Source organism: Amborella trichopoda, chromosome 10 (genome assembly GCF_054954075.1).
Source record: "Amborella trichopoda isolate Santa Cruz 75 chromosome 10, AtrichopodaSantaCruz75HAP2 v2.0, whole genome shotgun sequence".
Taxonomy (NCBI): domain Eukaryota; kingdom Viridiplantae; phylum Streptophyta; class Magnoliopsida; order Amborellales; family Amborellaceae; genus Amborella; species Amborella trichopoda.
Window position 1 is genome coordinate 1015960 of NC_142345.1, and position 27171 is coordinate 1043130.

Sequence of the window (27171 nt, forward strand, 5' to 3'; positions counted from 1 at the left end):
TATAAACTATTTCCTTCTTCTAATTCTTAGATAAATTAACTTAAACATTATTTTGTTTGCATTAAAAAAATGTAAATTTGCACATTTACTCTTATTTAAAAATCTCCCCTTCTCCTCGTGATTTTTCTAATTTGCATGCATATCCTTGTTTTTCTAATCCTTCTTTGTTGCCAAGTTGCCACTACTTTGCATCTTAACCGTCACAAATGACTAAACCATTTTATGACTTTGGATTTTCAAATTAATATCTGCATTTTGCCGTTGCTTCAAACTCTTCATGATATAAAATCAACTATGACTTGAGATTTTGAAGATCCAAAGCCTTATATATGGGGTCATGGTTTTGGATCTTCAAAATCTAAAATCGCATATGATTTTGATATTGAATATCTAAAGTAACTACAGCCTAGAAATAAAAGATAAGACGACAAATAAGGTATATGGGGGTTGCTTTTGGATCTTCAAGGTATGAAGTCATAAAATGGCTCTGTCACTTCGGATCTCGGAGATCCAGATCTTAAGTAGTGCCAACTTAATTATAAAAATAGGGATTGTATATTGTGATCCTATTTATTTTTGGGTGTGGTTTACATAAGGTTGCAGCCGTGAACAATCAAATTAAGGCGTACTTTCGAATTTTATCATAAATGTAATTCTATTGTCAAAAAGGATGGCTTGAGAAACTATTTTCATTTCTAATTATACAATTTTAAATCCAAAAATGGTTCAAAATAAGTAGATGTATAAACACATGAAAATCTTAAAAATAGACAGTCCTGATAATGTGTTGCAATATACACCATTTAAGGGCACCTTAATTTTACATTTTAAGGTTGTAACATTATTTTTTAACATAATGAGATCACGATTACTTTTAGCCATTGGGTATATTACAACATTCGATAAATTTTATTTTGGACTTTGTGCCCAGACAATGACACATCATCAACTACTTGATTCAAATCTAACTATCAAGATAGTTATGACCTCCTTGCATCAAAAGTAAATGGTATCATTGTATCCCTTCCCATTAAAAATAAAATGAAAAAAGGCATGTGAATAAATTAGGAAATTTGTGGGGTTTTTTAAAAAAAAACAGTAATTGTATGGGGTATATATGTAAAAAACTCTTTAAAATTTTCATGCAATTTTTTTAATTTACATGATGTAGACATCCAATTTGAAAATTGGTAATTTCCTAAATAGCATGATTTCCACAAGGTTGCAACTTGAAACAATCCAATTAAGACACACCTTCAAATTTTATCATAACATATAATTTTGACGTAAAATATTATTAGGATTATCTCAAAAGGTCATCCCTAACCTTTGGGCCCATCAAAACCTAAGATCCCTATATCAAAAAACCTTAATTATCTGTAGCCAAAAACAACCATTAAACCATAATTATATAGAGTATTAAGAAAGAGATACTACGAGCATCTGAAAACCCTAGGATTAAACAATTCGTAGGTGTATATCAAATTCAACCGAATCTCTATAAGATTGATGACAAATATGCTTCAACGTCTAGTCTGATATGGTCCAACAATTTCGGGCGTTAGGCCAGTGGGGCCAGTTTCCAACTAAATGGGGTTTTTTTTTTTTTTCTTTTTCATTTCAATTTAGTTTATTCTCTTTTTGTTTTTACCCTTTTTTTTTTCCTTTATTTTGTAAGCAATTTCAAGCCCGCTGCCAACGATACATGAGAATTTATGTTTCTTCATATCCATCTTCTCATGGAGTGTAATTCAACAAAACCCACTTTCCCTATCGAAGTTTTAAATTGTTTAGTCCAAAACACAAATCATAGAGGATTTCACCTAAGATTATCCCATATTTGGCTATAAACAATTTAGCACCCACCGTGGGGCTTGTCGAACTTATTTCGCACAAAAGCCTACCAAGAAATGACCTTGAAAAACCATTCTAGAACTTGTTTTTAACAATCCGAAACTAATATTTATTGTATAGGAAGAACTAGAAAATCAAGGAGGACCCAAAAAATTGCGACACAAACACATTGCAGTTACTACATATATATGCGACACATTTCACGTCGCAAACCTAATACAAGGTCTGCTAGGTCACCCACGATGCACTGTGGGTTGCAAGAGGTAGCATGGCCTATGACATGGAGAGCTGCAAACCGGATCCAGGCCTCGGAACTTCCTGAAAGCTCGGACCTCTCAGTTCTCTCCATGTTTGGACCACCTAAGTCTTTTCGATTTTTTTGTTTATAGTCCAAGAAAAATAAAGATAATAAAAATAAAGAGAAATGTAAGGACTTTAAACTTTCACTTAACCCATCCCAAACTTGATTGAAAGATGTGGGTCATGTTAGGTAGGTAGCCAACGTAAAACTTTACAACAATGTAATTTGTTTTGCTTATTTACTTGTTTGTTGGTTGAACGTTTTCAATACTCCATGCCTTGAGATTTTTAGCACTTCAATTTATTTGTTAAAATTGTAAATCAGACATTAGTTATATTTAAAATAAAAAAACCCTATTTTCAAATTTCTTTTAATATGTTGAAAAATGAAGGAATTGGAGGGTTTGCCCAAGATTGTCCATAAGTTGTCTAGTGCTAGGTGATGAGAACCTAATATTATCGGCATAAATCCATATTTCAAATCTAGGAGTAATGCTTAGACCAGAAAGTATAAACCTATAGAGACCAAATTGAAATTAATATTTTTCTAATTTCTGGATCTTAAGCCATAAAATAATGACCCCAAATTCCTAAGAAAAAGACTTCGAATAGCAATGTAATCCTTAGGGACGACAATAGCCTGATACACCACAAATCATATTAAACTATAGTCATGACCAAATCTATAGTCTAGCCAAAACATGCCGAAATAATCCTAAATCCCAGAATAGATAATTTTAGGAAAATCCACAAAATAGAAAAGTTTTGTAGGGGAAAAGTAATGAGAGTTTAAACAGGTAAATTTGGTCAGAAATAGCAAGTAAATACACTCTTAATCAAAATATCGAGAAAATATAGGTTAATTAAGTGGAATTATGCATTGGATGGTGCGATGCAAACAATTGTCAACTTTTGATTCGTTGTAGATCACAACTTTCTAATTTGTATATGAAAACCTTAAAAGGGTAGCCTCTATAATGAAACCCTAAACCTTGAAGCATACCTAAATCTTAAACCCTAACCTAATTCCTTACAAACCCTTGTTTCAATTCATCATATCAACTCAAAACCCTTGCTTCTATTCATCATATAAACTCGAAGCCCTAGTTCTCCATGAACCCATGATTACCCATTTCATAAAATGAAGTCATTCATTTATCTACCCTATCATGCCTCTAACCCTAGATTTTAAGAAGCTTCTTAGTTTAATTAATTCAAGATCATGGTAAGTCAAAAATTTCAAAAGTATAAAGGATTAAATCATTTGTAAAAGCTATGTTCAAGGCTCCTATTCTTATGCTGGGCTGGAAGTATTTATCTTTTGGTTTTCAGTGTTTTATTTGCTTAAAAAGGGTTTGGTCTCTTTAGTTAGGTTCAATTACTTTTGGGATGGAATTCGATAGGACCCCCTGATATTTTAAATCGATGGGAGTTTGCGTCGAATCTAGTATTAGATCAGGCCTGGATTTAGTTATATACACAAGCAATAGTAAGTAAAACCCTCGCTAGATCATTAAAAACCATAGCCATATGAGAGCCTTAAAAGCAAATGGAACTACGAAAAGGTAACCAAGTTCAAAGTTCAAAATAAAAATTCAGGGCCTAAGATCATAGGGCATGACAAGGTAACCAAGTTCAAAGTTCAAAATGAAAATTGAGGACCTAAGATCATAGGGCATGACAGAAAAACCTAAAATCCAATAACAATCGAGAATGCATTGGAGAGAAAGGAAGAGTAATATGTATGCAATTGACATGGAAAAATGTTTTCTAGGTTTATTCCCTATATGATGAATGCACGAGAGAGACAAGAGATAGATAGCATATGTGAGACAAAGAACGTAGAGAATACATTATATGGAGAGGAAGAGCAATGCAGCAATGCACTCTCAAAGGAACAATATTTTCATCTGCTAAAAAAAAAAAGGAATAATATCTCGACCTCAAAGTGTATAAATACGAAAAAATTAAGTCTAACAAAAACAGCGAAGCTTGCGAGACATTATTCAGACCATTCATTCTTAATATTTTCGGGACTTTATAAATGTGCATGTTTTGCACTATTTTTTGAGCTTTTAATTTCATCATTAGGTGTAGATATAGATTTTTTAGGCTGTCTTAGGTGTTTTCGGATGTGAAACTGCATCTTTTCATAGAGTTTTGAGATGCACCTTCCTTTGATTGTTAGAGAATAATCCATTGTATAAATTACACATATGGGAATAGTTTCAATAAATAAAAACAATCAGAATACCCCTGCAAATTTCAGGAATATTTTATCATTTCATTTGTTAGAAAACCATCAAATCAATTGTTAGGACCCCAAAGATTATGAATATAAAAATAATATGAATTTCAAACCCTACAAAATTAATGTGTGCACTAGGCATGCAACAATTACTAAATATTCAAATTTCATAGTGAGAGAAGAAAAAGCTTTTCAGGTCATCACAAGGGTTTTCGATACTTGAGTTGTATTTCATTGCAGAAATGTGAGGCATGAGTTCGATGCAATACATGTACTTCTAGTAGAATTTTTAAGCATGATTTTCATAAAATACTGTAAAACCACAACCTTGTACTATTGCACTAAGGGTGCAAGTGGTAATCTTACTTGTATAAATAAGATTACGATATTCTTCACTGTCATTTCTTGTTGAATAGTGTAGATTTTTATAGCTCTACTTATGCAACTAAAGCCGCAACCTTACATAAACTTTTTCCTTTGCGGTTAGTGTTTTAGAACCCAATGATTTTCGATTTGGATCGTCGATACGGATGGGAATGAGTTGGGATCGAACCGATTTTGGCATGATATAGGTCCTAGCCCGATCCGCCCACCCCTATCCCATCCCCCACCTCCAAAAAGAAAAAAAGAAAAAAAGAAAAAGAAAAAAAACAACCAACCATATTTTGTTTATTTTTTTTAGCTTGTCTAATATTTTTTGAGGTTCCTTTATATATCCACTCCATAAACTCCTATTAATTTTATTTTATTTATTTTTTAAATTTTTTGGATCACTGATTTATACGGATCCATACACAATTAAGATCCCCAATCTAGCGATTCAACATGTATTTGTTGGCAAACGATCTGCTCAACCGATCCGGTTTTAAAAACATTGCTTGTAGCCGTTCCCAATGCAAAGAGTATTTTCGTCATAAATATAGAGGAGAAAGACATCCTCGTCGTAAAACTCAAACTTAGGGGCAAATTTAGTAATTTGACAGTACACAGGTAGGTGGGGTTCGTTTCTAACGGACGTTTACTTCCGTCTACTCCTCCGTTACCCTCCGTGTTCTTTCCATGAGCGGCAAAAAGTCGGCGCCAAATAAATAAAAAAGAAGTTCTGTAATAATAGTGGGCTCAATGGACGGTCCAGATATCTTCCCGCTAAACACAATGCAGCCATCTCAGCCGTTCGTTTAATAAATAAATCCAATGGAAAGCGAAGGGTGGCCCCAGCATTCCCGCCACCCCGAAGCACGGGCGATTGATTCGCACGTGCCGAAATTTGAGGGATTTGAAAGGTATAATGACCAAAATACCCATATATTTTGTAAGATTGACAAAAAGCTAATCCCTTTTCTGAAATTTATAATAATTCAAACTCACTCATTGATAAATTTTTGGCTCATTCATGAGTTTAGGGAAAGTCATTGAAGTCATTGGGTTGTTTATGGCAATACATCACCCAAGACATGCACATTGTTTATATATTTGTATGCATGGAAAATATATGCAATCGATGTTTTTTTTTTTCAAACAAATATTCATTAAACTTTTATTCATCAATCTAAGAGATTACAACAAATCATTTACATTATTTGGAAATGCAATAAGTGTTTTTAAACACACAAATCAAGTGCTCTCTCGGATGGTAATGACCTGAATTTTGAGTCCCCCAATTTGGCTAGAGCGATTTATCGAGTTCGAGCTTTGGTGTACAATGAGGTTTTCCAGCCAAAAATCGCTAGGCTCTTGATTGCACTCTACTCAGGCGAGTCCCGTTTTAGTTCAACCGAAACAAGTGATTTTTCAAATACTGCACATCGTATGCATATAGAGTATTACATACAATGTATATAGATGATCATATAAATCTATAGAATATACATGACATATACACACACATTGTGTATAACATGTATGTAGATGTGTTGTACCATATGCGATTGAATTCAAGTTTCACAAAAAGGAAAACACACAGGTTACTTTAATACATTTTCTAATGAAAAATTTTGTTAACTTTTGCTATAAAAGGTCACAATAACTTTAGTCAAAAGATATGTAATTGCATAATTTTTGTCTTATTATTTATGTAACAAAATAAGAGCGATTGTGACCTTTTTCAGAAAATACAAACATTTTTGCAATATATATTATCAATATTGATTCTATTTACTTCAATTGGATTGCCTAAGTTAAGCAGGCGGTACAAGCTTTCAACAAATCAAAGCCTTCTATTTAAGAGAGAGAGAGGGGTGGGTGGCAATGGACTTGGGACCCGATAGGTAAACCCAACCATGGGTCCGGGTATGGGTCTAAATTTTGTATCTAAAAGGTCAAAAACTATTTGGGTCCAAATTTAGCTGAGTAAACAATGCACCAATAAGCTCTAGTTTGGCATGCACAAATGTTGTAAATTGCGGCTGGTGCAATCGCATAGGCCTTCAACAGAATGACAAGGGCCTTTCAGTCATATCAAAAATGACAAGGGGCTTTTAGTCATATCAAAATATATTATGTCACCCCAAATATGCCCATGTGTTTCTCATCAAGGACAAAAAGTAACACCAACTTTTTCCATAAAGCCAAAAAGCTCTCGTTCAAAGCAAAGTACACCTCACTCGACCATAGAAAGCCAACAAAAATGGAAAGCTTTTGGCAAATTTCAAAGTTGAGGCCTGACCCGTCTCTAGACCAAAAGATTGAGGTAGTTTCGTCATTTTGCCCCTCCCTTGATTACCCAGCCACGGCACCCGCTAACCCTAGCTTCGGGAATCCAAGGCTGATGGTTCGGGACCAGAACCTCTACCCTCGGACCGAGCCTCGTATTGGATTTCGTTGAAAATTTCGCACTATTTTTGATCACTTTATCTTTGGCTTCGTCTGAAGAAAATAAAAACCCTTCTCTCTCCCCCTTCTCTGCACCTTCCCTCCCCTTTCTCTCTCTAAACTTTCTCTCTCCTTTCTCTTTCTCTGTCTCTCTCTAAGTTTTCTCTCGCTAAGCTTTCTCGCTCATCCCAAGAGCCGGAACCCGCTCCATCCGCCATTGAAGGGCTTCGCCATACTTTGAGTAAGTCCCCCCTGAAACCTAGATTTCTAGGGTTTTCTGCCCCTTCCCTGCCCTGTTTGCCACGATTTCTAGGGTTTCGTTGTGAAGCTTAGGTTCGCATTTGTACGGATTTATGTTGTTTGGTTAGGCATTAGGTGGTGTTTTCTTGGTTTTTGTAGCTGGATTGGGCCCGGTTTTGGGGATTTAATGGTTGGATTTTTTATGATCCAGAGAATTGGGGTGCACTGGAGGTTTTGGGCAAGCTACTGGTTATGCGTGTTTCAAATTTGAGGGTTGATTTTGGTGAATATTAGATGTAGAATGGTGCCATGGGAAGGGGTGCTTGGTTCCAAGAATTGTGTTTTCTGAGGGATGCTGCTTTTCGAGTTTCTTTTCTCTCCTGGCGCTTGTTTTATTAGGGTTCCTGAAACCAGCGTTCTCATATTCTGGGATCCCTTGATGTGGTTGGTTTACTGTTGGTGGGTAAAATGCACATTTTAATGCTTTAAATTTGGTTTCTCATGTATGGTTTTACTGTATTCTGTTTTTTTTCTTTTTGTTAGTAAAATTTTCCTGGAGCTGGTTGTTGCACCTTGTGGAATTTACTCTTTGAGCATTGGAGTCTTACTATGGCGTTTTTTCATCATTCCTTTTCGCGATTCATCTATTCATTTATTTGTTTGTTTATTTTTAAGTAGCTCGGGCATGGTCATACTTGTTTAAATTTGCTACTGTTAAAAGTAGCACACATCAATGTGGTTTAATGCTTATATTCCACTACCCAGTTTTGCTTCTGCGCTTTGTTTTTTCTTCAATATTTTATATTTGGAACTGAAATTGCTGGTGCAGCTTTTATAGAAAGCATATCCTCTGTTTTATTTGTTTCACATGCAATACACTGTATGTGTGTTGCTAAACCTATTGCATTTTGTGTCGATTTGTTCATATTCTTTACAAGATTTTTTTTTTGGGGTCTTTTATTCTTTTAGGGTTAGAATGTGATGTACTTATCTTGTAATATAGACCTTCCGTTTGTTATTTGATTCTGTCTCTAAGTCATGTATGTCCCCCCCTCATCCATGTTACTAATTAGTATTCTGACTATTCTCTATTTGTTCCTCCTCTTCCCCGGCTCCTGCCGCCCACTCTCCCCCCTCTCTCTCTACACACACACACACACACACACACATATATATATATATATATATATCTATCTCTTGGGTTGTATTTTAATTTGTGCACCATGTGGTGTTTTTACATTATTGCATCTTGAAATAGTCAATGGCTTCTCATTTAACAAGTTATGATGATACATGTGCAGCCACCCGATCTAGGAGCTAAAATAATCTATTTGGCCTATGTTATTCAGAAAGGTTGAGGGCTTCAATGGGTAGTTCTAAATTTACAACATAATATCACCTGAAAATGTCGAGACCACAATTTTTTTTCTGCTGAAGAGTTGTGTAGAGGTTCTCTATACCAATCTTCCTTGCTACCATATTATTATTGTCCTTGAGTCCATTACATGTCAGTGGTTACAAGTTCCAGCATATTCCTAGAATCTTAATAATCTTGGGTTCTCTGAGCGTATTTGTTCTCCAGAGCTGATTGTGTGCTCCTTCTGCATATGATATGTTTTATTTTGAGTAGAAATGGTAGTTTATACATATATGCAATGGTGAAAAGCTGTCCGTGTGACAATAAAAAAAACAAAAAAAAAGGTGTTCACATGTATCTAGTCCTTCCCCCCGTTCCATGGTGTGCCCAGTTAGAAACTAGCTATTTACTATTTGATTGTGGCATCTTTTACCTTATTTAATGTGATGCGGGTTTCCCTATGTTACACCATGTGATTCTCAAACATCTGGATTTCAGATTTCATGTTTTTGTGATATTGCTTGCCAATGGGTCATCAATGTAAGAATTTGCTGGGGCACCACCCCAAAGAGGAGAACACGAAGCATGAAACTCTTCAAGGTGATGTATGAAATGTTCTCTATGAAACGTTCTCTTTGGCTTTTGACTTCAAAGTTAGAGTATTTATCCGTTTTTTTTTTTTTTGGTTTTCAGGCTTGTCGTTCAATTGGCTAATAATGTCGCGCATAAGCGGGGGTTGGCATCTCTAGGTATCTCAGTTGACATGTACAGAAAAGGAGTGAGTTCCTGCCCTCTTTTACTGCAGTTTAGTTCGACAAGTTCTGTATGATAAATTATTGTATACTATTTTTTTGGTTGTATGCAATTTAGTTGGATGCATTTTTTTCTTATTTTCTTCAAGTAACTAGTCACAGTCCATTAATTGCATCATTGCATGAAATTAGAAAGGACAATTGTTAAAAGTAGTGGTAACTGTTGATATAGATATGTTGAAGCCCATGCTGGAGTTGTCCATTTTTTTTTCCCTTCAAATAAAAAAATGAAGACTCCCACTTTCCGCGAGAAAGATAAATACTGTAATGATGTGGGGAAAAAAAAACTTATGGACGAGACCTGCAGATTTGTTTCCCATTGTTTTGGAACCCCAGTCATTTGATTGATAACATGTGTTAACCTAGGACTCATTATCAAAAAAAAAAAAAAAAAATGTGTTACCTAGGACATATTGGATCTGTTGCATGCATATTTCATTGTCTTCAAGTTGAGTGGGGGGGGGGGGGGGGGGAATGAATTCTGAGAGGCTGTGTGAGATTAGTCACTAACCAATCATAAGGAAGTAGTCTTTGAATTGAAAATTAGTTTTTATTTTGGAGTGGGGTATGAAGACTTTAGTCAATGAATTCACCCTGAGGTTCTTGATGGATACCTTTGGTAGCCTTTTGCTTTGGCAAGCATGCGAAAACCTCGAGGCCCACTACTGGAGTGTGTTTGGAGTGGAGGAGGCCAGTTTCCAAGGGAACCAATTTATCAATATTTTAGCTGTAACAACTCTCATTCGGGCTAGATTGCTATGTTTTGCTGTTTCTGGTTGTTCGTTCCCTCAAATAGGGTTTAATTGAATCAAGAAATTAAGGAGAACAATGGGGGATAATTTGTACGGTTAGGAATTTTAAGAGAACATTCTTAGGGAGATTTTGTGGAGATTTGGCACACGGTTATCAAATGCGAGATGAGGACTCGACGCACTAGGGGGTCCGATGTGCTAGGAAGCTTGATGGGTTGCGATGACTGCATGTCACTTCCAAGTAATAATATTTTTTTTTAAATTATTACATATAGGAATATAAAGAATAATATGAAGATGTGACCTATTCATTAATAGGTATTTTAATTTAGTACTTGTCTCTAATATATTTGCCATTTGAGTTGCTGATAGCTTGATAAAGTGTAGCAGAGATTTTGGCAGTCACTAACATGTTAAATAAAGTAATCCATGCTATTCATTTTATTAAATAAAAAAAAAAAATGTACAAATCAAAAAAGGGGGCAGCCCACATGTCAGGTGCCCAATACATACTTCCCAAGGTGATCTACACAATCCCTCCTATTTTTACCAAAATAGTGGGTTTCAGAGGGGGTGAGAGAGAAAGGGCGTAATGCACAAAATGCAAGTGAAATCCTCCAAGGAGCAAAATGGTCGATCTAAGCTGCTACCCCATGCCTGTAGGGTCCCCAGCTCCCCTTCTTTGGCCAGCGTCAGCCACGTGGTTGGCATCCCTTTTGAGTGTGGCTGAATTCAATAGATGCTTGTAGGGGAACAAGATATGGTCAAAAGGTGCTCGAGTCTCCAAGAGTTGCCTAAGGGTACCTTTCTTGGCTAAGCTAATGAGGGGTTTGAGGGGGTACCCTATCTGCTGTAGTTGCATTAATGTGGAAAAAGTTCAAAATATATAGAAGGAATTAAAAAGTATGTCTCAAGAGCTGTCTATATACAAGTATCCTTAGTATAATGCTTAAAAAGCGACACGCTCAAGGTTCTCTAAGTAAAGCTTTTGTCTAAAAAGCTTTTGGCTGTAACCTTCCTTGAGAAGGCTTTTTATTTCTGTATTCTCGCTTTTTTTTTAACTTTGGAGTATCCATGGTGTGGATTGCCCATCTTTCTGATCAATTTAAGGTTAACATTATAAAAAAGCATCCAAATAATGTTTATCAAAAAAAAAAAGACATCCAAAGAATCCCAAATCGTATTGAAAAAAATCATCGGATTCAATAAGAATATTTGATCTGTAATTTCGACACTTATCCCATTGAATCATGAAAAATGGTTCGAAGGGGGTTTTAATTTCCATTATCATTATCATTATTCTTTTATTTTATTTTCGTGGGTGGGAGTTTTTAGGAGTCTGCCCCCTCCCCCCGCCCTCCCCACCCTTCTCTTTCTGGGGGAGAATGTCTGAAATACCTCTGCTCTTGGGCATTTTTCTGCTCACGAGCTGCCGCATTTGAAAACTACGATTTGGCATAGGGAGTCGCAAGTATCTCTTGGTTAGGTAAGTTATCCTAGAAATTACAACACTACCCACCTATTAAAAGAAAAAAGAACTTGTTTTTCCCTAATTTCCAAATTAACCTTTTTATGAATTTTATTACATGAGAATCCAAAATAGGCCTTGGGGAAGAACCTAGAGCATTTGGAATAGAATATTATTTTTTATTTTTATTTTTATTTTTGGGGGGGTGGGGAAGGGTGGTGGAGCTGTAGAGTGAAGTATGGTCATGACAGATATACCCGGTGATTGTTGCACTGGGAAGGTGTTATGTGAATTCTGGGGTGATCTAAGCAAAATTTGAGAAGGTGATCAGGTCAGGTACAAAAAGTGGGAGTGGATTTAATTTGGTTTATACGTGAGTGGATGCTCATTTCCTGGACTTGGACAGATTTGCTTCTTCTCTGCAGGTGTTGGTTTGGGACTTCTTGGTGAGGAGGCCTATTAGGATGGTTAGGTGCCTTTGCTTCAGAGGAAGCAGAGGACAAGGAGATCAGGAATAGTTGTTTGTAAGTTGGGTTTCTCAAAAGAGATCTGTCCCATTTAGAAGTTCTATGGTCATTGTTGCTGTATGCAATTGTTGGAAGGGTTATACACTTTAGAATATGTGCCCTCATTCTGCCCCAGACTATAGTGGGCCTAGGATCCTTTTGGTCTAATTGAATTGAGCTGTCTTAAATGTTGAAACTCATTTGGAAACCCATGCTATCTAGAGTAGGTGGCTGAATTAGAGAATAATGAGGGGGACGGTTTCAAGACATGCTTGAGATCCGTGCAGTCTTCCCTGCTTGCTTTATTAGAACTTAGAAGCAATTGCTCTATTGGTTTCAATGCCATCTTGCACTTCTCTTCACCCTGATTGTTGGCAGGTGACTTGGTCAATGCCATTATATATCCTGTAGGTGGTATTGAAATATTAATGAAATTTTTTATAGAAGGGATGATGAGTATATCTTCATTCCCATGGATTTGGGGATTCTAATTGTGATTCTATGATCTCAAATTTCTGAGGGAATTCTCCTTGACAAGGGTTTAATGCTCTAGGTTGCATCTCTAATGAAATTTGATGTGAAATTATTACTCTATTATTACTTATCAAACAAGGGATAAAGAAAGCAGAAATGAAAATAAAGAAATGCTCCCTTTCACATTTTTGAAATAGTTATGTATATTATTCTCATAATTTGGAAAAGTGAAGAATTGACTTTTATCAATGTTCATCGTAACGAACTTGGTGGCTGACTCGAGCACTGTTAACTGAGTAAACTCCTCTAGTCGTATAGTTAACTTTGAAAATCCCAGTGACTTTTTACATATTTTTGTATAAAAATGCAAAATCTGACTGCCTATATTACGAATAAAACCCAGATCTTCGGAGAGTTTATTTGTTTATTCTCTTGTGTTTGATGGATTAAAGGAAAACAAATATCTATATTGCAAATTGTTCCCCAACTCTTTACCTGATGCATACCATAGTACTAGTTTTCTACTATGTTAGGAGAGATATTATATTAGTTAAAATCAACATTAAAAGTATATATAGAGAACAATCTGGAGACATCTTGACTTCTTCATTTATAAAACTCTCCCACTGGTCAAGTAGAGTTGACATAGGTGAGTTTATCTCTCTTTTAGTTCTTATTTATCGCATTTTATATTTTGCAATAGCTGCATTGTAAAAATGTTGGTCTGCCTTGCTGGTTTCTTGAGGATTTACCAAATTAATTATTTCAAATAAATATCAGACACATTGCGATGATAAATACAGATATATTGGGACTTTCAACGAGCATGGGAAGTACAGTTTGATTGAGAATAGAAAATATGATGATTATGTTGGAGAATCAAGAGTCATAAAAATGTATGTAATATGGTTCACAATTAGGATGTAACAATTTTCAATAAATTAACTTGGAAAAAAACTTGAATTGGCCTCTCAAAATGCATGCGAGTAATTCATTGATTGGGGATCATTTGTGGTCAGATGAATATATTAGGGCATTCGAGACTTCAAAAGTCTCATATTTCGCTTGCTTTATGTTCCTTTAGGTGAACTTTCTTGCGCCAAAAGGATCAGCTCCAGAGGATTTGCAAGCAGGATTATCTATGCCTGGCAATGAAGTTGCAGACAAGGTTCACAATTTCTTTGAGCAGGACAATCTAGCCCCGCAGCAATCTTCAGTTGGAAGTGGTAACTGGTCGACTATAAATAACAATGTTTGGCTCAGTAACCAGCGGCATAATGGACCAACCCATTATTCCCATCAAAAGATGTATGGTATTCAGTCATCTGAAACTGGAAAAGGTATTGTCCATCCTCCTAAATGTTTTGTTGTGGCATAGATACATGAAGAATTTAATATTGTACTTTTATTTTTTTTATCCAAAATTTTGATGTTGTGATGCTGCATGGCAGCTTTAAGAAAGTAGGTGTTTATTATTATATGGAAAAAGTTTATATAAGGATGCAACCTTATAATGTAGAACTATGGATGCACCTCAAAAATTCATTGGACAAGGTAGTTTTTAATGTTGAAAAACCCTTTGATTGATCATCTCGACATTAAAATAAAAAGATTTTAAGTCTCAGAAATAGTGCATTTTACAACATATTATCTGCACCGTTCATTTTCAAGATTTTCATATGTTTATAGAGCTACTTGATCTTAACCATTTTTGAAATTGAAAATTTAATAATTAGATATAAAAATAGATTTTGAGATAATCCTAACAACATTTTTCATCAAAATTATATACCATGATAAAATTTGAAGGTTCACCTTACCTCTACAGCTACGGATGCATCCGTATGCCAACTGCGCCCTTATTTTATTATTAGTTTGTATTAGTAGATTGTTAGCTTTAATTGTACCTTTTTTGTGTCTATCTTTCCTTTTTGAAGGTTCTCTTGTGGATAAAAAATGATATATTTGTCCATTACCATTTTTTTGCACCTACAGATTCTCAAGCTGTGGATGCGAGAAACATGCCATTTGGTGCGAATCTTACAGAGTTGAGTTTGAGATCTGAGATTGCAAAGAACCAAAGAAACCCACAGCTGAGCTTGAATGGGTTTGTTCATGGTCCACAGGGCTTCCAAAACAGTCTCAATCAGGTAGAATTTCTTGGCGCTGACCTGGTATCTAATCAGCAGAATATGGCACTGAGAAACCTGGCCATTCTTGAGTCACAACAAGGGCAGGCTTCTGAACACAGTTCAGACTCCCATGGTAGGAACTCGGAGAGGTTTGAAGCTGTAGAAGCACCAGTCAATTTTGACTTTTTTGGGAGCCAGCAAGTGCTAATGAGGAGCCAACAGCCTGGCATACCGCAACCACGGATGAATCAGCAGCCAAGTTACCCAGACATGCAATTGTTGAAGCAACAATTCTTTTACAAGCAACTGCAAGAGCTTGAAAGGCAGCGTCAGTTGCATGAGCTTGATGTGGATGCAAGGCAACAAAATTTGCGTAACCAAATGCCCTTTATGGCCAGACAAGGAGGGGGAGATCAGTTACCCCCAATGGTGAGTGGTGCTCCAATTCAGGAAGCATCAGGTTATTTGTGGCCCAGTGAGGTTGTTCCTCAAATGATGGGTGAGCATAAGGTCCCAAACAGTTCGCAAATGGTCATGCTAGGTGGCAACATGAATTGGGTACGGGGTGTTTCCCCTGCCATGCAAGGATTTCCAAATGGCCCCATGCCTTCGCATGACCAGAGCCATGGATTACGTACAATGGGATTCATACCTTCTCAAACTGATCAATCCCCATATGGCGTCTCAGGTCGCATCTTGAACCCATATTCCAATTTTCAGGGGGTTTCTCAGGATTCCCCCAATGTTTTGAACAAGATGGGTGAGACTCAAGTTGAAAAATCAGTACTCCAGCCAAATACCTTCAATACTTTTCAAGGTGACGATTGTGCACCCTACTCTGATCAGGTTTGCATAGAAGATAGCATGGCCTCGAAACAAAATTTTCATGGCAAGCATCTATTCAGTCAGGGCAATCCTCTCAGTTTGGATGGTTCGAATAGCGGCATCAATGTGGGGCATGTTCAGCAAGCAGGTTCCCAGCAAAAGAGCTTGCAGATGCACGATTTTGGTGTCAGGCAAGAAGCCGTGCATGTGGGTCCCTCTCAAGGTTTGGTTGCTCTAGACTCCACTGAAGAAAAGATCCTATACAGTGGTGATGATGGGATTTGGGATGGTGAGCAAGGAACTCAATCGCTCCCCAGTTCTTTTTCTAGGGGTAACAGTTTGGTTGCAGGAGGCTTTGTGCATGGCAATCAATCAGAAGACTATATGAATGTATTCCCATCAGTTCAGAATGGAAGTTGGAGTGCACTGATGCAGTCAGCTGTTGCAGAAGCTTCTAGTAGTGATACTGGTTTACAAGATGAGTTGAGTGGCTTGAGTTTCCAAAAGAATGAACATTCAGTTGGGAATACCCGTCAGTTGAATGATGGTGGAAAGCAGCAGGTAAACTGGGTTGACCCGTCTGCTTCTTCATTAACCTCGAGACCTTTTCCTCTTTTCGATGATGCCAATATGAGTCCAGGTGGTGACCTTAGTGGCCATGCTTTTGAGCAGGCAGGACCCAACTTTAGGCAGAGGCAAAGGGGTAATACTGATGGTAAAGAACATGGTGGTCATACTGTCGTGAGATCTGATACCACCCCTGCGGATTTGCTTCAGCGGTCACCCCAAGAGGCTAGTAAGTGGTCAGATAGTTCCCCCCAACAAAGGCCAATAGTTCAGGGTACATGGAAAACTCAGTCATATGAGCATTCAGAAGGCGTTACTAATGCAAAAGAAATGGGCATGCATGGGTCATGGCTCCACCAACAGGGTGTGCCTTCTGGTACCTCTTATAAGATCCCGAACAAAAATTCCGAGAGATCTGATACTGAGTGGAATATCAATGAGTCCCAGCCTCCAAATATTGAAGGACTGCAAGTTCATCCCAAAGAAAACAGTGCACAACTAGCCCAAAGTGGTGATGCCAATAGTGCGGTTCAATTTGGAAGGGACCATGAGGGTACCATGTGGAGAACTGAGGATCATGGTAATGCCTATAGAAATAGCGCTGAGCTTGCTTCTCTTTTTCCTAGTTCAACGAGTAGATTTGAGCAACCCCAATCTCATACTGGGAGCCCACATGTGCATAGTGAAGATGTTTCCATGAGTCACCGTGCATCAATTCCAAGTTCGAGTGCTTTGCAAGAGAAGAATAGGGAGAATTTATTGGTGGGGGAAACCCAACGGGGGGATTATAACCAATTTTCTACTGTTGATTCTTCTGTTAAATATCGAGGAAATGAAAACCAGCAGAGCAAGACAAGTTACACTGACAAGGCTCCAGTGGGGATATATGAGAAGAATACAGAGAAGTTCGGCCAAAGTGAGCATCGTAATGATGGGTATCTTACTGGCCAACACACAGTTGGAGAAGGTCAGCCCAAGGAAAATGCATGGTTCAATGTGGCAGAATCTCGTAGAATAAATGCGAGGAATCAAAAATCCGGGGGCCAAGCTGGCAAGAAATCAGTAGGGGGTTCCAATAATCAACCGTCTGGTGTTTCTCGCAAGTTCAATTATCACCCCATGGGAAACGTAGTCATTGATGCGCAGCAGGCTGATGACACCAGACATGGTACACAAGGGTTTCTCCAGCAAGGGTTTCGAGGATCGAAAACTCAAGAGCAAGCATCTTCGGGTCCCTCAAAGTTTGTTGGAAGTGATACGGAGAAGGTGAGTGTGTTGTTACTTCTGTGTATTGACAGCATGCCTGCTTTTTGTTACTAAATCATCTTTATCAGGATTTTTCTTTATTTGCCAGGGGTTTCTTGAAAGTCGTGCAAAAGGGGGACAGGAGCAAGCATCTTTTAAAGGCCCCTTTTCTGGGGGTCTTGCTGTAAATGCTGCTTTTGATAGATTGACATCTGTCTCCACTCCAAAGAATGTGCCAGTAACGAGGTAATTCAATTACCATGTAGAGATTTATTGAATTTCTTATTTGAAGTTTGTTTTTTTTTTCTGTGTACTACTTCTCATTAAGGGGAGTGGGTCATGGTCCTTGGATATGATGGATGGTGATGGTCAGATGGTAGGACCTACTAGAACATGCTATGACCCTGATAGTGTGTCCAGAAGTTCAACTCTTTTTTTAAAATCAAGGTCCACCATCACATTGGACTGCTGACCTATCAGAATATGGTTTTTCCACAGTTTATTGAGCATATCAATTTGCCTCTTTCGGAAACTTTTTGGGTTTATCTTCATAGAAATTGGTTTTTGCAGTCAAAATATGCTTGAGCTTCTGAATAAGGTAGATCAATCAAGGGATGATATGTTGAAGCGTGCTGGTACTTCTGATCGTAGTCATTCATCAGAGATGTGTGAGATTGGCAATTCTGATACTCCATCTCATACACAGTACAACCAGTCATCAATGTCGGCCTCGCAAGGTTTTGGTTTGCGCCTAGCTCCTCCATCTCAAAGGCCCCAAAATTTAAAGCATGATATGTCCCCACAAGCACCTAGTGACTCTGATTTAAGATGCAATGATTCAGAGGAAGGCGATAAAAACCAGGCATGGCTTCACTCGACTGGTTCTGGGCATCCTGAACCACATTCTCAAGATGTTAGTCAAAGGGAGTATTTGGGTAATAAGCCAAGTGTTTCAGTTCATCTGGGGCATGAATTCTCATCTGGGGTTCAGGATAATAACACCTTTGCTCCTGCATCTTCCACTGGGCTGCATTCTTCAAAGAATCTGTCACCGTATCAAGCCAGCTTTGGTGCAAGTGGGAAATTGGTAATGGATCGGCCTGGTAATATGGGTTTTATGAATTCGGCTGATCGTATGCATGGGCAACCTGCTTCAGGTTTTCGAGAGAATCAGGACTCTCAAGATGGAGGTAAAGCTGAATCTTCTGCACAGATTTCATCTTACAATCTTGCTGATGCCCAAGATACTCCAGCACCTGTTGCATCTGCTGATAAATTACTCTTTTTTGTCTTCTTTTTAATCCAGCATCTCTTGCTCCATTTTATTTGATAATCTGCATCTCTCTCTCTCTCTCTCTCTCTCTCTTTATCTCTCTCGCCTCGCTCTTGTGTGCGCTCTAATATAAGCCTATGTGTGCATCCAGGCAAGTTTCTTGGTCGTGAAAGGACTAGCCATGATTCGCTGACCGCCAGGGAATCTTCTTCCAGCGCACAGGTACCAACCCAACATCTTCATTCCTCAGAAGTGGTCTCAAGCTCTCAGGCTTCTGCTACCCCTACCATGCCTCAACCTGCGAGTTTTTCAACTATGCTACACAATGTGTGGACTGATGTATCATCTCAGCGAAGTATGTCTGGGGTTCCGCAAAAAAATTCTTCAGGCTTCTTTCAGTCTATTCGCCCAACATTTGGTAGCTTGGAATCTAGCTCCCATGCTCAACAGAAGTTGGATGATCCTAATATTGTAAGGAAAGAAGAGAAACATGCCTCTGATATTCAAAGTCAGTCATACGGTCCTTGTTTGGTTAACACACAACAGGTTGCATCAGGAGAGGAGCAGATGAGCAGGGAAAATCTTTTACAGCAAACACCTATGGAGAGGACTGGTTCGATGGGGCCTCATCACCTGTCTTCGTCGTCAAATGCACCTTCTGTTCCCGAGGAAAGTTTGTCTTCACAGGCTTGTGGGCCAGAACAAGCTGCAAAAGCTATGTCGAAGCATCTTTTCAATGCGAATTCTGTTGCTTCTCTTGGCTCTGTAAGGTCTCATTCATCACATCAGGAGGGCCAGGACTTGTTCCAAACTGAGAATGGATCATTTCAGAAAAGTGGTTTTCCTGGTCGTGGTATCCCAGTTGTTAGCCATGCTTCAGAGCCATCGGGATTTACCAATCAAAACTACTCGCTTTTGCACCAGATGCAAGCAATGAAAAGTGCAGAAAGTGATTTACGTGAGAAAGGATCAAAGCGCATGAAAATCTCAGAGAGTTCCAATGATGCGTCACGTTTGGCTGGTAAAGCTAGCCAGCACCTGATGCATAACTTTGGTCCATCTGGCAGCAATTTAACAAGAATTGGGCAGCACCAATTTCACCCATCTTCTGATGCTAAAAGCCTGGTCTCTCCATTGGATAGTCCAGATGCTCAGAATGCTTCGGATTTGCCTTCTCAAAGTACCTTTGGTTCTTTAAGCAATGAGACCCATAATCATAGCTCTAGTCAGTTTAGTTTAACATCTTCTATGAGTTTTGTTAGAGGAAATGAGCACTCCCAGCAAAATCCACAGAGAGGGCTCCCATGGATGGATCAATTTGGATATAAAAATGGGCAGATTCTGGCCTTGTATGAGGCTTCGCAAAACGCTGGAAAGGCCACTGCCCATCAGTACCTTTTTGGGAGGACTCCTCAAAGCACACATCCAATAACTTCAATTGAACAAAGAAATGCTGAAGATGCTAATTTGGGTGGCAGTGTTTCCACTGCCATTAAACCATTGGCAGGCAATCAGAACTTGTCTTCCCTGCTGGAAACCAACGAGCAAGCTCTGGCCATTGTGAGACCCAAGAAGCGCAAAAGTATGGTGGTGGAGTTGATGCCATGGCACAAGGAAATCACACAAGGTTCTAAGAAACTTCAAAGCATAAGGTGGTAATCTTTATGACTGTAATATCTTGCTTATAACCAACAACTGTTTGTGAAAGTGCTCTACAATCCTTTGGACTATGAAATAATTGGGGTCATTGCCATCCACTAGAGATGGGGGCGGGGGGGAACCACGCGGGTCATGATCTGGCTTGTCCCAGTGTATCTCCATCAAACTCCCTCATTTCAGTGGATGATGATGGTTCGATTGAGTATGTTTCTCTGTAGTCTAATGGATCATATTTTTACTCTACTAGATTTTGGGATCGTTGCTGATCTGTATTATTGGCAAAGCCACTACAGAAGCAATCGATGAGGTCTCCTTGGCATTACATGAAACATTAATTTCTCTTTTGACATCCTTACAGTGTTGCAGAACTGGATTGGGCACGCACCACAAGACGGTTGATAGAAAAGGTTTGCTAGAACTCAAATCCTTTCATGTTTATATTTGAGATGTGTTAAAAGAAGGCTTTAACTGTATCATGTTAAATTTCTGATGGCTCCCTTTTGTGTTTTAAGGTGGAGGATGAAGCTGATATGAATGATGATGTATTGTCCACACTTCGACCCCGGAAAAGGCTGATCTTCACTACGCAGCTGATAAAACAACTCTTCTCACCCTTACCAGCAGCCATTTTGTCTGAGGAAGCTTCTTCTGAATATGAAAGTGCTGTCTATTTCCTTTCTAGAGTAGCACTTGGAGATGCTTGCAGCTTAATCACCTACAAAAGAACTGGTTCAGGAGTGGTTGGAAGCACACAATCCAACAATGAGAATGCGTAAGTTCCATCACTTCAGTTGGGATTTGTCATCTTTGGAGCTAATTACAATTGTTAAAGACTTTTATCAAGCAAACAATGCAGGAAGGTGGCTTGACTATCGGCAACACATGGTTGACCTTCCCAAAAACTTAGTTAGGGGTATTTTATAGATCTAAAAATCTCCCGATCATCTTAGTTACCCCCAAGATTAATTCCATTAAATAAAAAGAATGATTTGGAGCTCAAAACTTGCTCCAAATCAAATACCCCTAAAAGGCTTCCGCTGGACTGTCTATTTGAGGGATTTGTGTGGGATTCAAAAGGTGAAAATCATTTGACAATTTTCAGTTAATAAAAAGCTCCTGAATACATTTCTTGGGGGACTAGGCCACCTAATAAGGTTGTTAGGCTGGAACATTGTCTTTTTCCTGAGAAAAAACCATTATTCATAGATTTTTCAAGTTTCAGCATTCTATTTTTCCTTCAGTGACATTTCTCATCTCTCTCTCTCCCCCCTACACAGGACATCTGGAAGTGATAACAGTTCCGAAAGTGGAGGAGACCAAATCCTTTCAAAAGTAATTGAAGGCTTCAGTGGCAAAGCAATGAAGCTGGAAAATGATTTGTTGAGGTATGGGCTGGATCTTTTTGGAGATCAATGAAATGCAATTTGTAGTTTGGCCTTCTTGTTAAGCAACATGATCCACATACTTTTAACAGTTAATTTGTCTCCATATCATCCAAATAAATTATTTGTCAGTGTGGACCTTGTTGCTTCAATTTATCTTGGCCTTTTCCTTGGATTTTTGCATTCTTTGTTGCTTTTTTGGGTTTATGCCACGCCACTACAACTAACTCAACCTATCTCCCCCCACCCTCCCCCTGCCCGTGTGTCCATTAAACTTACTGGGTACATGACAGAAAATTAGGGAGCTAGGCAAGATCTGCTAAATTCTGAGAAAGATCTTTCTTGAAGTTTTCACTAGTGATTGTGATCATTACTAGACTACGCAATGCAACAATATAGAATATGGATAGGACGCAGATTCATTGTCAGTGAAGGTGAACATGGTTAACTCTGCACCGAAGTTTTGTGTAAACTGATGTAAAGTGGGAAGTTTATGTCTATGCTATCCCCTTTCATGTCATGCTGATTGATTGAACTTGCTTGATGCTAGAGGTTGTAGTTAAACCATGTTCACCTTTTGGATCGGTAAGCAGTGACAGTGTTCATTCATGTGCCTGGTCATTCAGGTTTGTGGAGGGGGATCAGTTTTGTGGTGGAGTTCCTGAAGGAGATGATAATATTTTTTTGTAGTAAATATTTCTATTTTGATGTTGGATGATGGGTGAATGATTATCTTTTCAATTTGTTTTGAATGTGAATTTGAAATGGAAGTGTAATACGTAAATATTTTTACTGTTTAGTTGTTACATGTGATGCTTATGCTGTAAAATTGTATGTATTGATTTTATCGGTTGTTGGAGGTGGGGAACTTGCCAAGGTGTAGGGTCTCAGGTAATCAGAGTGAGGGGGTATATGTAATAATTTTGGTGGATTGGGTGATAGGTTGAAGGCTGACAAAATTGGTTAGAGGCAGAAGAAAAGAATATTTTTTGGCATTCGTGTAGGGGTAGCTGTGAGAGGCCCTCAATTTCTGGGTGAAATGGCATGGTAAGTCTAACATTGAATGGGGCTCCTTCATGGCAAGTTACATGGGCCTTTAGGAGTTGGCTTGCAGTGGCTCTGCTCTGTTAGGTAAATAGCTACTTGCCATTTGTAATAGACCTTAGGGTCTATGCTTGTGAGGTTAGTCAGATGGGAGGGCTAGGACAAGCGTTGGGTTTCAGGGTTGATGACACTCGGTGCTAAACCGACTTGTTGTAGGAGCAAGGAGGTGTTGTCTTTGGTTGAATTGGATATATTTTTGCTTTGGCCATGTAGGTTGTTTTGGAGAATCCAGTGAAGAGGGGAAATTATCAGGGTCTTGCTCAAATGGCTTTGCTTCCAAGAAGAATACAATGAACTCAGTTGTAATAGGTAGTCGAGTAACTCTATTTACATTAATGGTTCAACCTTTATGGAGGAGACTAGCAAACTGAGATGTAGCTAGTTGATGGGGTTGTCTGTTTTTTGGAAGGGAACGCAGTCATGGGTTGTGCATTCCAGTGTTTGAAGCCTTGGCCCAGTCCATTCAGACTTGGCGCAAGGCCTAGGCAAGTTCCGAGGGACAACTCGCCCCTGTTAAAAATTATTAAGAAGTCACTAATTTTGCTAAAAAAGAATCTTGATACATTACTTATAATTATATTTGTATATGATTTATAGGGGTTTTATGATGCTTTGGTAACTTTTATTATTGCATGCTCCAATTTTTCATTTTGTCCCTTTTTTTTTTTTTTTCGATTTTCTGAAAGATTTCAAGATATAAATAAAAAATTTCAATAATCCATCTTTTATATTCTCTTTTTGACTTCTATAGACTTTTAATGATATCTATTGCTTCACTTTTGCTGTTTTTTAACTATTTTAACAGATATTTTTCCTCTTCTTTTTTTTTGGAATTTTTAGGCTTCTTTTTTACCTGTAGAGGATTTGGCTAAGTCCACTTGGATTTGGCCGAGTCACTCAGCTTCAGCCAGGGCTGAGTCCGAGGCTGAAAATGTTGGTGCATTCATATTTGTGTGACAATGGAGCCACAATTTGAGTGGAAATCAGAGCTCTTGTTTAAATAGGAATATGCATCCATGCTCCTAGGTTTTGTCTGATGGCTTGAAAAATGATTGGGGACTGGGGATATCGAGGTATGTAGGGGCTGTGCTGAGCGTGTGCATTGAATATAAGTGTTTTGCATGCATTTTGAATGAGAATGCCAGGATGAGTGAGACAATCCATTCCTTCTTCAATAGTGGAGATTTGGGGGGGAAAGAAGAGTTTTCTTTCCTGTCTAAGTGGGTGTCAATGTGCAGGAAGCAAATAGAGTAACTGGGGTGGAAGAAAAGTTGGTTTAATTCGGTGAGGATTGTTGACTTGTCCTTTGGTGTGATTAGGGCTGTCAACGACTTGTTTCGGGCGGAACCAGCCTGGCATGACTTGGTCTAAATTACAACATTGAGGGACAAGTGCAGTCTGAAAATTGGATGAGGCCAGGTTTGGGCCTTTTTTTATGGCATGTGTGTGTTTATGATTTTTGGACCAGGACTACGCTTACCTGGGCTCGGTCTGAAAATTGTTCTGGCGTAGTGAATGCAGCCTGAAGCCAGGCCCAGCCTGATTGGCAGCCCTAGGTGTGATCCTTGGACCTTCATGGGATTATTGAGATCAGTGAAGTGAAAATGTTGTTTGGGGAATGTCAGACTGGAATAGGGAACGAGAACGGACAAAAGGAGGGGGAGAGGACTAAGGAAGGTTCAAATATGGGTCCTTGGAATTGTCATGGATTTGAAGTAAGAGATAGGTGTAAGTCATGAGGATCATTGCCATCCTATCAAGGGTTTGGATGGTGATGGTGATTGAGCATGGGATACAATAGTCCCATCGTGTTTGGGATGTCCCACTCGCTCTTATCATCATCCAATCCATTGAGTGGACAGTGCTGACCCTTATGACCACAGTCATAGTTCATGTGGTACTATGGATTATGCAATACTTCCAAGCAATCTTTATTGTTCCTATTGTTTAAGGCTGGCTGATTCACTAATCTCCCCCCTTCCCCCCCCCCCCGGGGCTCCGACACACACGCACACATACATTGTCTAAAAGGAAAGGTTAGCTTTTTGACTCGTTACTTTGAAATTCCCAGGTTGGACAAGGCGGTCTCGTTGTTGGACATCAGATTGGAGTTGCACGATTTGGAGAGGTTTTCAATCATCAATCGGTTTGCCAGATTCCATGGGCGTGGTGGCCAAGTGGAAGTTGGGGTGGACACTTCGGCCGCATCAACCTCTGCTGATCCTCGCAAAACATCTTCCCCTCACAGATATGTCACTGCCCATCCCATGCCCCGAAATCTACCGGAGGGGGTGTTCTGCCTCTCACTTTAATCCATCATTAAATTAATTGATTTTTTTCCTCCCCTTTGGCTTTAAACAATCTATCTCTCTGTCTCTTCCTCACTCTCTCTCTCTACACACACCCACTGTTGCTTTAATGGCTCCCACACCCGCTTGCTAGGCATAGGGTATGCATAAGTTACACGTCGAAGCACTCGGTCCGAGCTCATGAATTATACATTCTCTGGTTGATTGTTTAGGTCCCGATACCATGACACATGCGGCATCTGACATGAGGACTGGTCTTCCACCATCTAATCTTAAATTGGGACGGTGGATGTGCATTGGTCTTCCTAAGGGAGTTGAAACTGCAGAGAGCTGTGCATCCCCACCGTCCATTGACCAGTACAGATGGTGGGCGACCAGTCTCTGTGCTGTAGACTTCGAAATGCGACCTGTATAATTAGAATTCGAAATTGTCTAGCAGGTAGTTCTGGTCCTTTTTGCAATTGATGGCAATTTTTGTTGCATAAATATGGGTAAAACTGGCCATCTTCTGTTACATATACAGTATAATAGGAGAAGTTTTGTCCCATACATGTATATACATATATGAAAACACTGTTTATATTGGCCACAGGATTTATGCTTTTTGATATTTATCAAATCAGGTTACTGGTTATGGAATAAGGGTAGCTAGTATTTCTATAAAGCAAGAAGTTTATACAAGGGGGAGGCCCTAAACAATCAGCACCTCAAAAATTCACTAAAAGAAGTTGTGATGTTGAAAAATCCTTAAATCAATCATCTTGACCTCTAGATGTATAGCGATTAGGAAAAATGGATTTCAAGTCTTGGATATAGGACATCTTGTAATGCATTTTCGGACAGCCAATTTTCAAATGTTATCTGCTTGATCTGTACTATTTTTTAAGCTTTAAATTTTATAATTAGAGATGAAAATAAATTTTCAGGCCATCACAAAGATTTCTAATATTGAAACATATTTCAACACAATTTGTAGGTACACAATTTGATTGTTTAAGGCCTTGGCCAACCACACCCTTCTATAAAAGAATTATGGGCTAGGAGTCCATTTAGTTTCAAATTCCATCTGGTCTTAACAAAATGGTAAATTGCCATATGGGAAGGTTCTATGAGGTTGGTTTAAATATATAGGCAGCCTGGTTTGCTGTTGCAATGAGGCTGATCTCTCTGTGTCTCAGTAGTGTGTGTGTTTTTTTTCCAGAAAGCAGTGTATGCGATCTTGATAGGATGGTGGCGAGTATGTCCTATTTCTTGAGTTATATTTTTTGATGATCCAATGAAGTTGAAATTTGGTGAATACACTAGGTGTGCATATGATAAAAATATAAAGAAAAAAAAAACCTGTCCAAAACTCGAAACGGTTAAAATGTCTTTGAAATTTGGTGGTTTTATTTTATTAGTAGAGTAGTGGTATTTTTCCATTTTCTTTTAGCATGTTTGCGCTCATTGGAAGTGTGAACCAGCAATTTGCAGGCTAATCTGATTAAAATATAAAAAGCTTAGAAATATTGATACACAATCGTTCAGTCGTGATAGGTCGGTTGGGAGAGAACGAGCGTTTTACCGTATCAATTTCAGTTTTTCCCCAAATATATATATATATATATATATATATATATATATATATATATATATATATATATATATATATATATATATATTTGCATGAGAATGATGAAAATGGGAAATTATGAGCAATTAGATAGAGAGAGAGAGAGAGGATGTGCTTGGTAAGTTTTATCAGTGATTCTCTAAATGTAATTTGTGTTAAAGCGATCCCTCTTTTTGGGTTGTGGGTTGGGGTTGGCAATAGGTCGGGTGGCCCAGTCCAGACCGTTCCCTCTGGCCTAAAA

General features: G+C 38.5%; 1 protein-coding gene across 3 annotated transcripts; it reads left to right on the top strand.

Annotated features, from left to right (window-relative positions):
- Positions 1 to 7148: 7148 nt before the first annotated feature.
- LOC18428017 (uncharacterized) lies at positions 7149 to 25909 on the top strand. 3 transcript variants are annotated; one of them, XM_020663527.2, is made up of 13 exons: positions 7260 to 7454; positions 7665 to 7912; positions 9309 to 9410; positions 9504 to 9588; positions 13907 to 14162; positions 14818 to 17612; positions 17701 to 17837; positions 18162 to 18781; positions 19016 to 20516; positions 20882 to 20930; positions 21036 to 21295; positions 21801 to 21908; positions 25081 to 25909. In XM_020663527.2, exons 4-13 carry the CDS (start codon positions 9574 to 9576, stop codon positions 25319 to 25321), a joined length of 5982 nt encoding a protein of 1993 aa, XP_020519186.1. In that variant the 5' UTR covers positions 7260 to 7454; positions 7665 to 7912; positions 9309 to 9410; positions 9504 to 9573; the 3' UTR covers positions 25322 to 25909. The 3 variants fall into 3 exon arrangements, 2 of the variants coding, with proteins under 2 accessions (XP_011621102.1, XP_020519186.1); XM_011622800.3 differs by lacking the exon at positions 7665 to 7912 and having other exon boundaries at positions 7149 to 7454; XR_016043284.1 differs by lacking the exons at positions 20882 to 20930; positions 21036 to 21295; positions 21801 to 21908; positions 25081 to 25909 and having other exon boundaries at positions 7270 to 7912; positions 17681 to 17837; positions 19016 to 20515.
- Positions 25910 to 27171: the final 1262 nt, after the last annotated feature.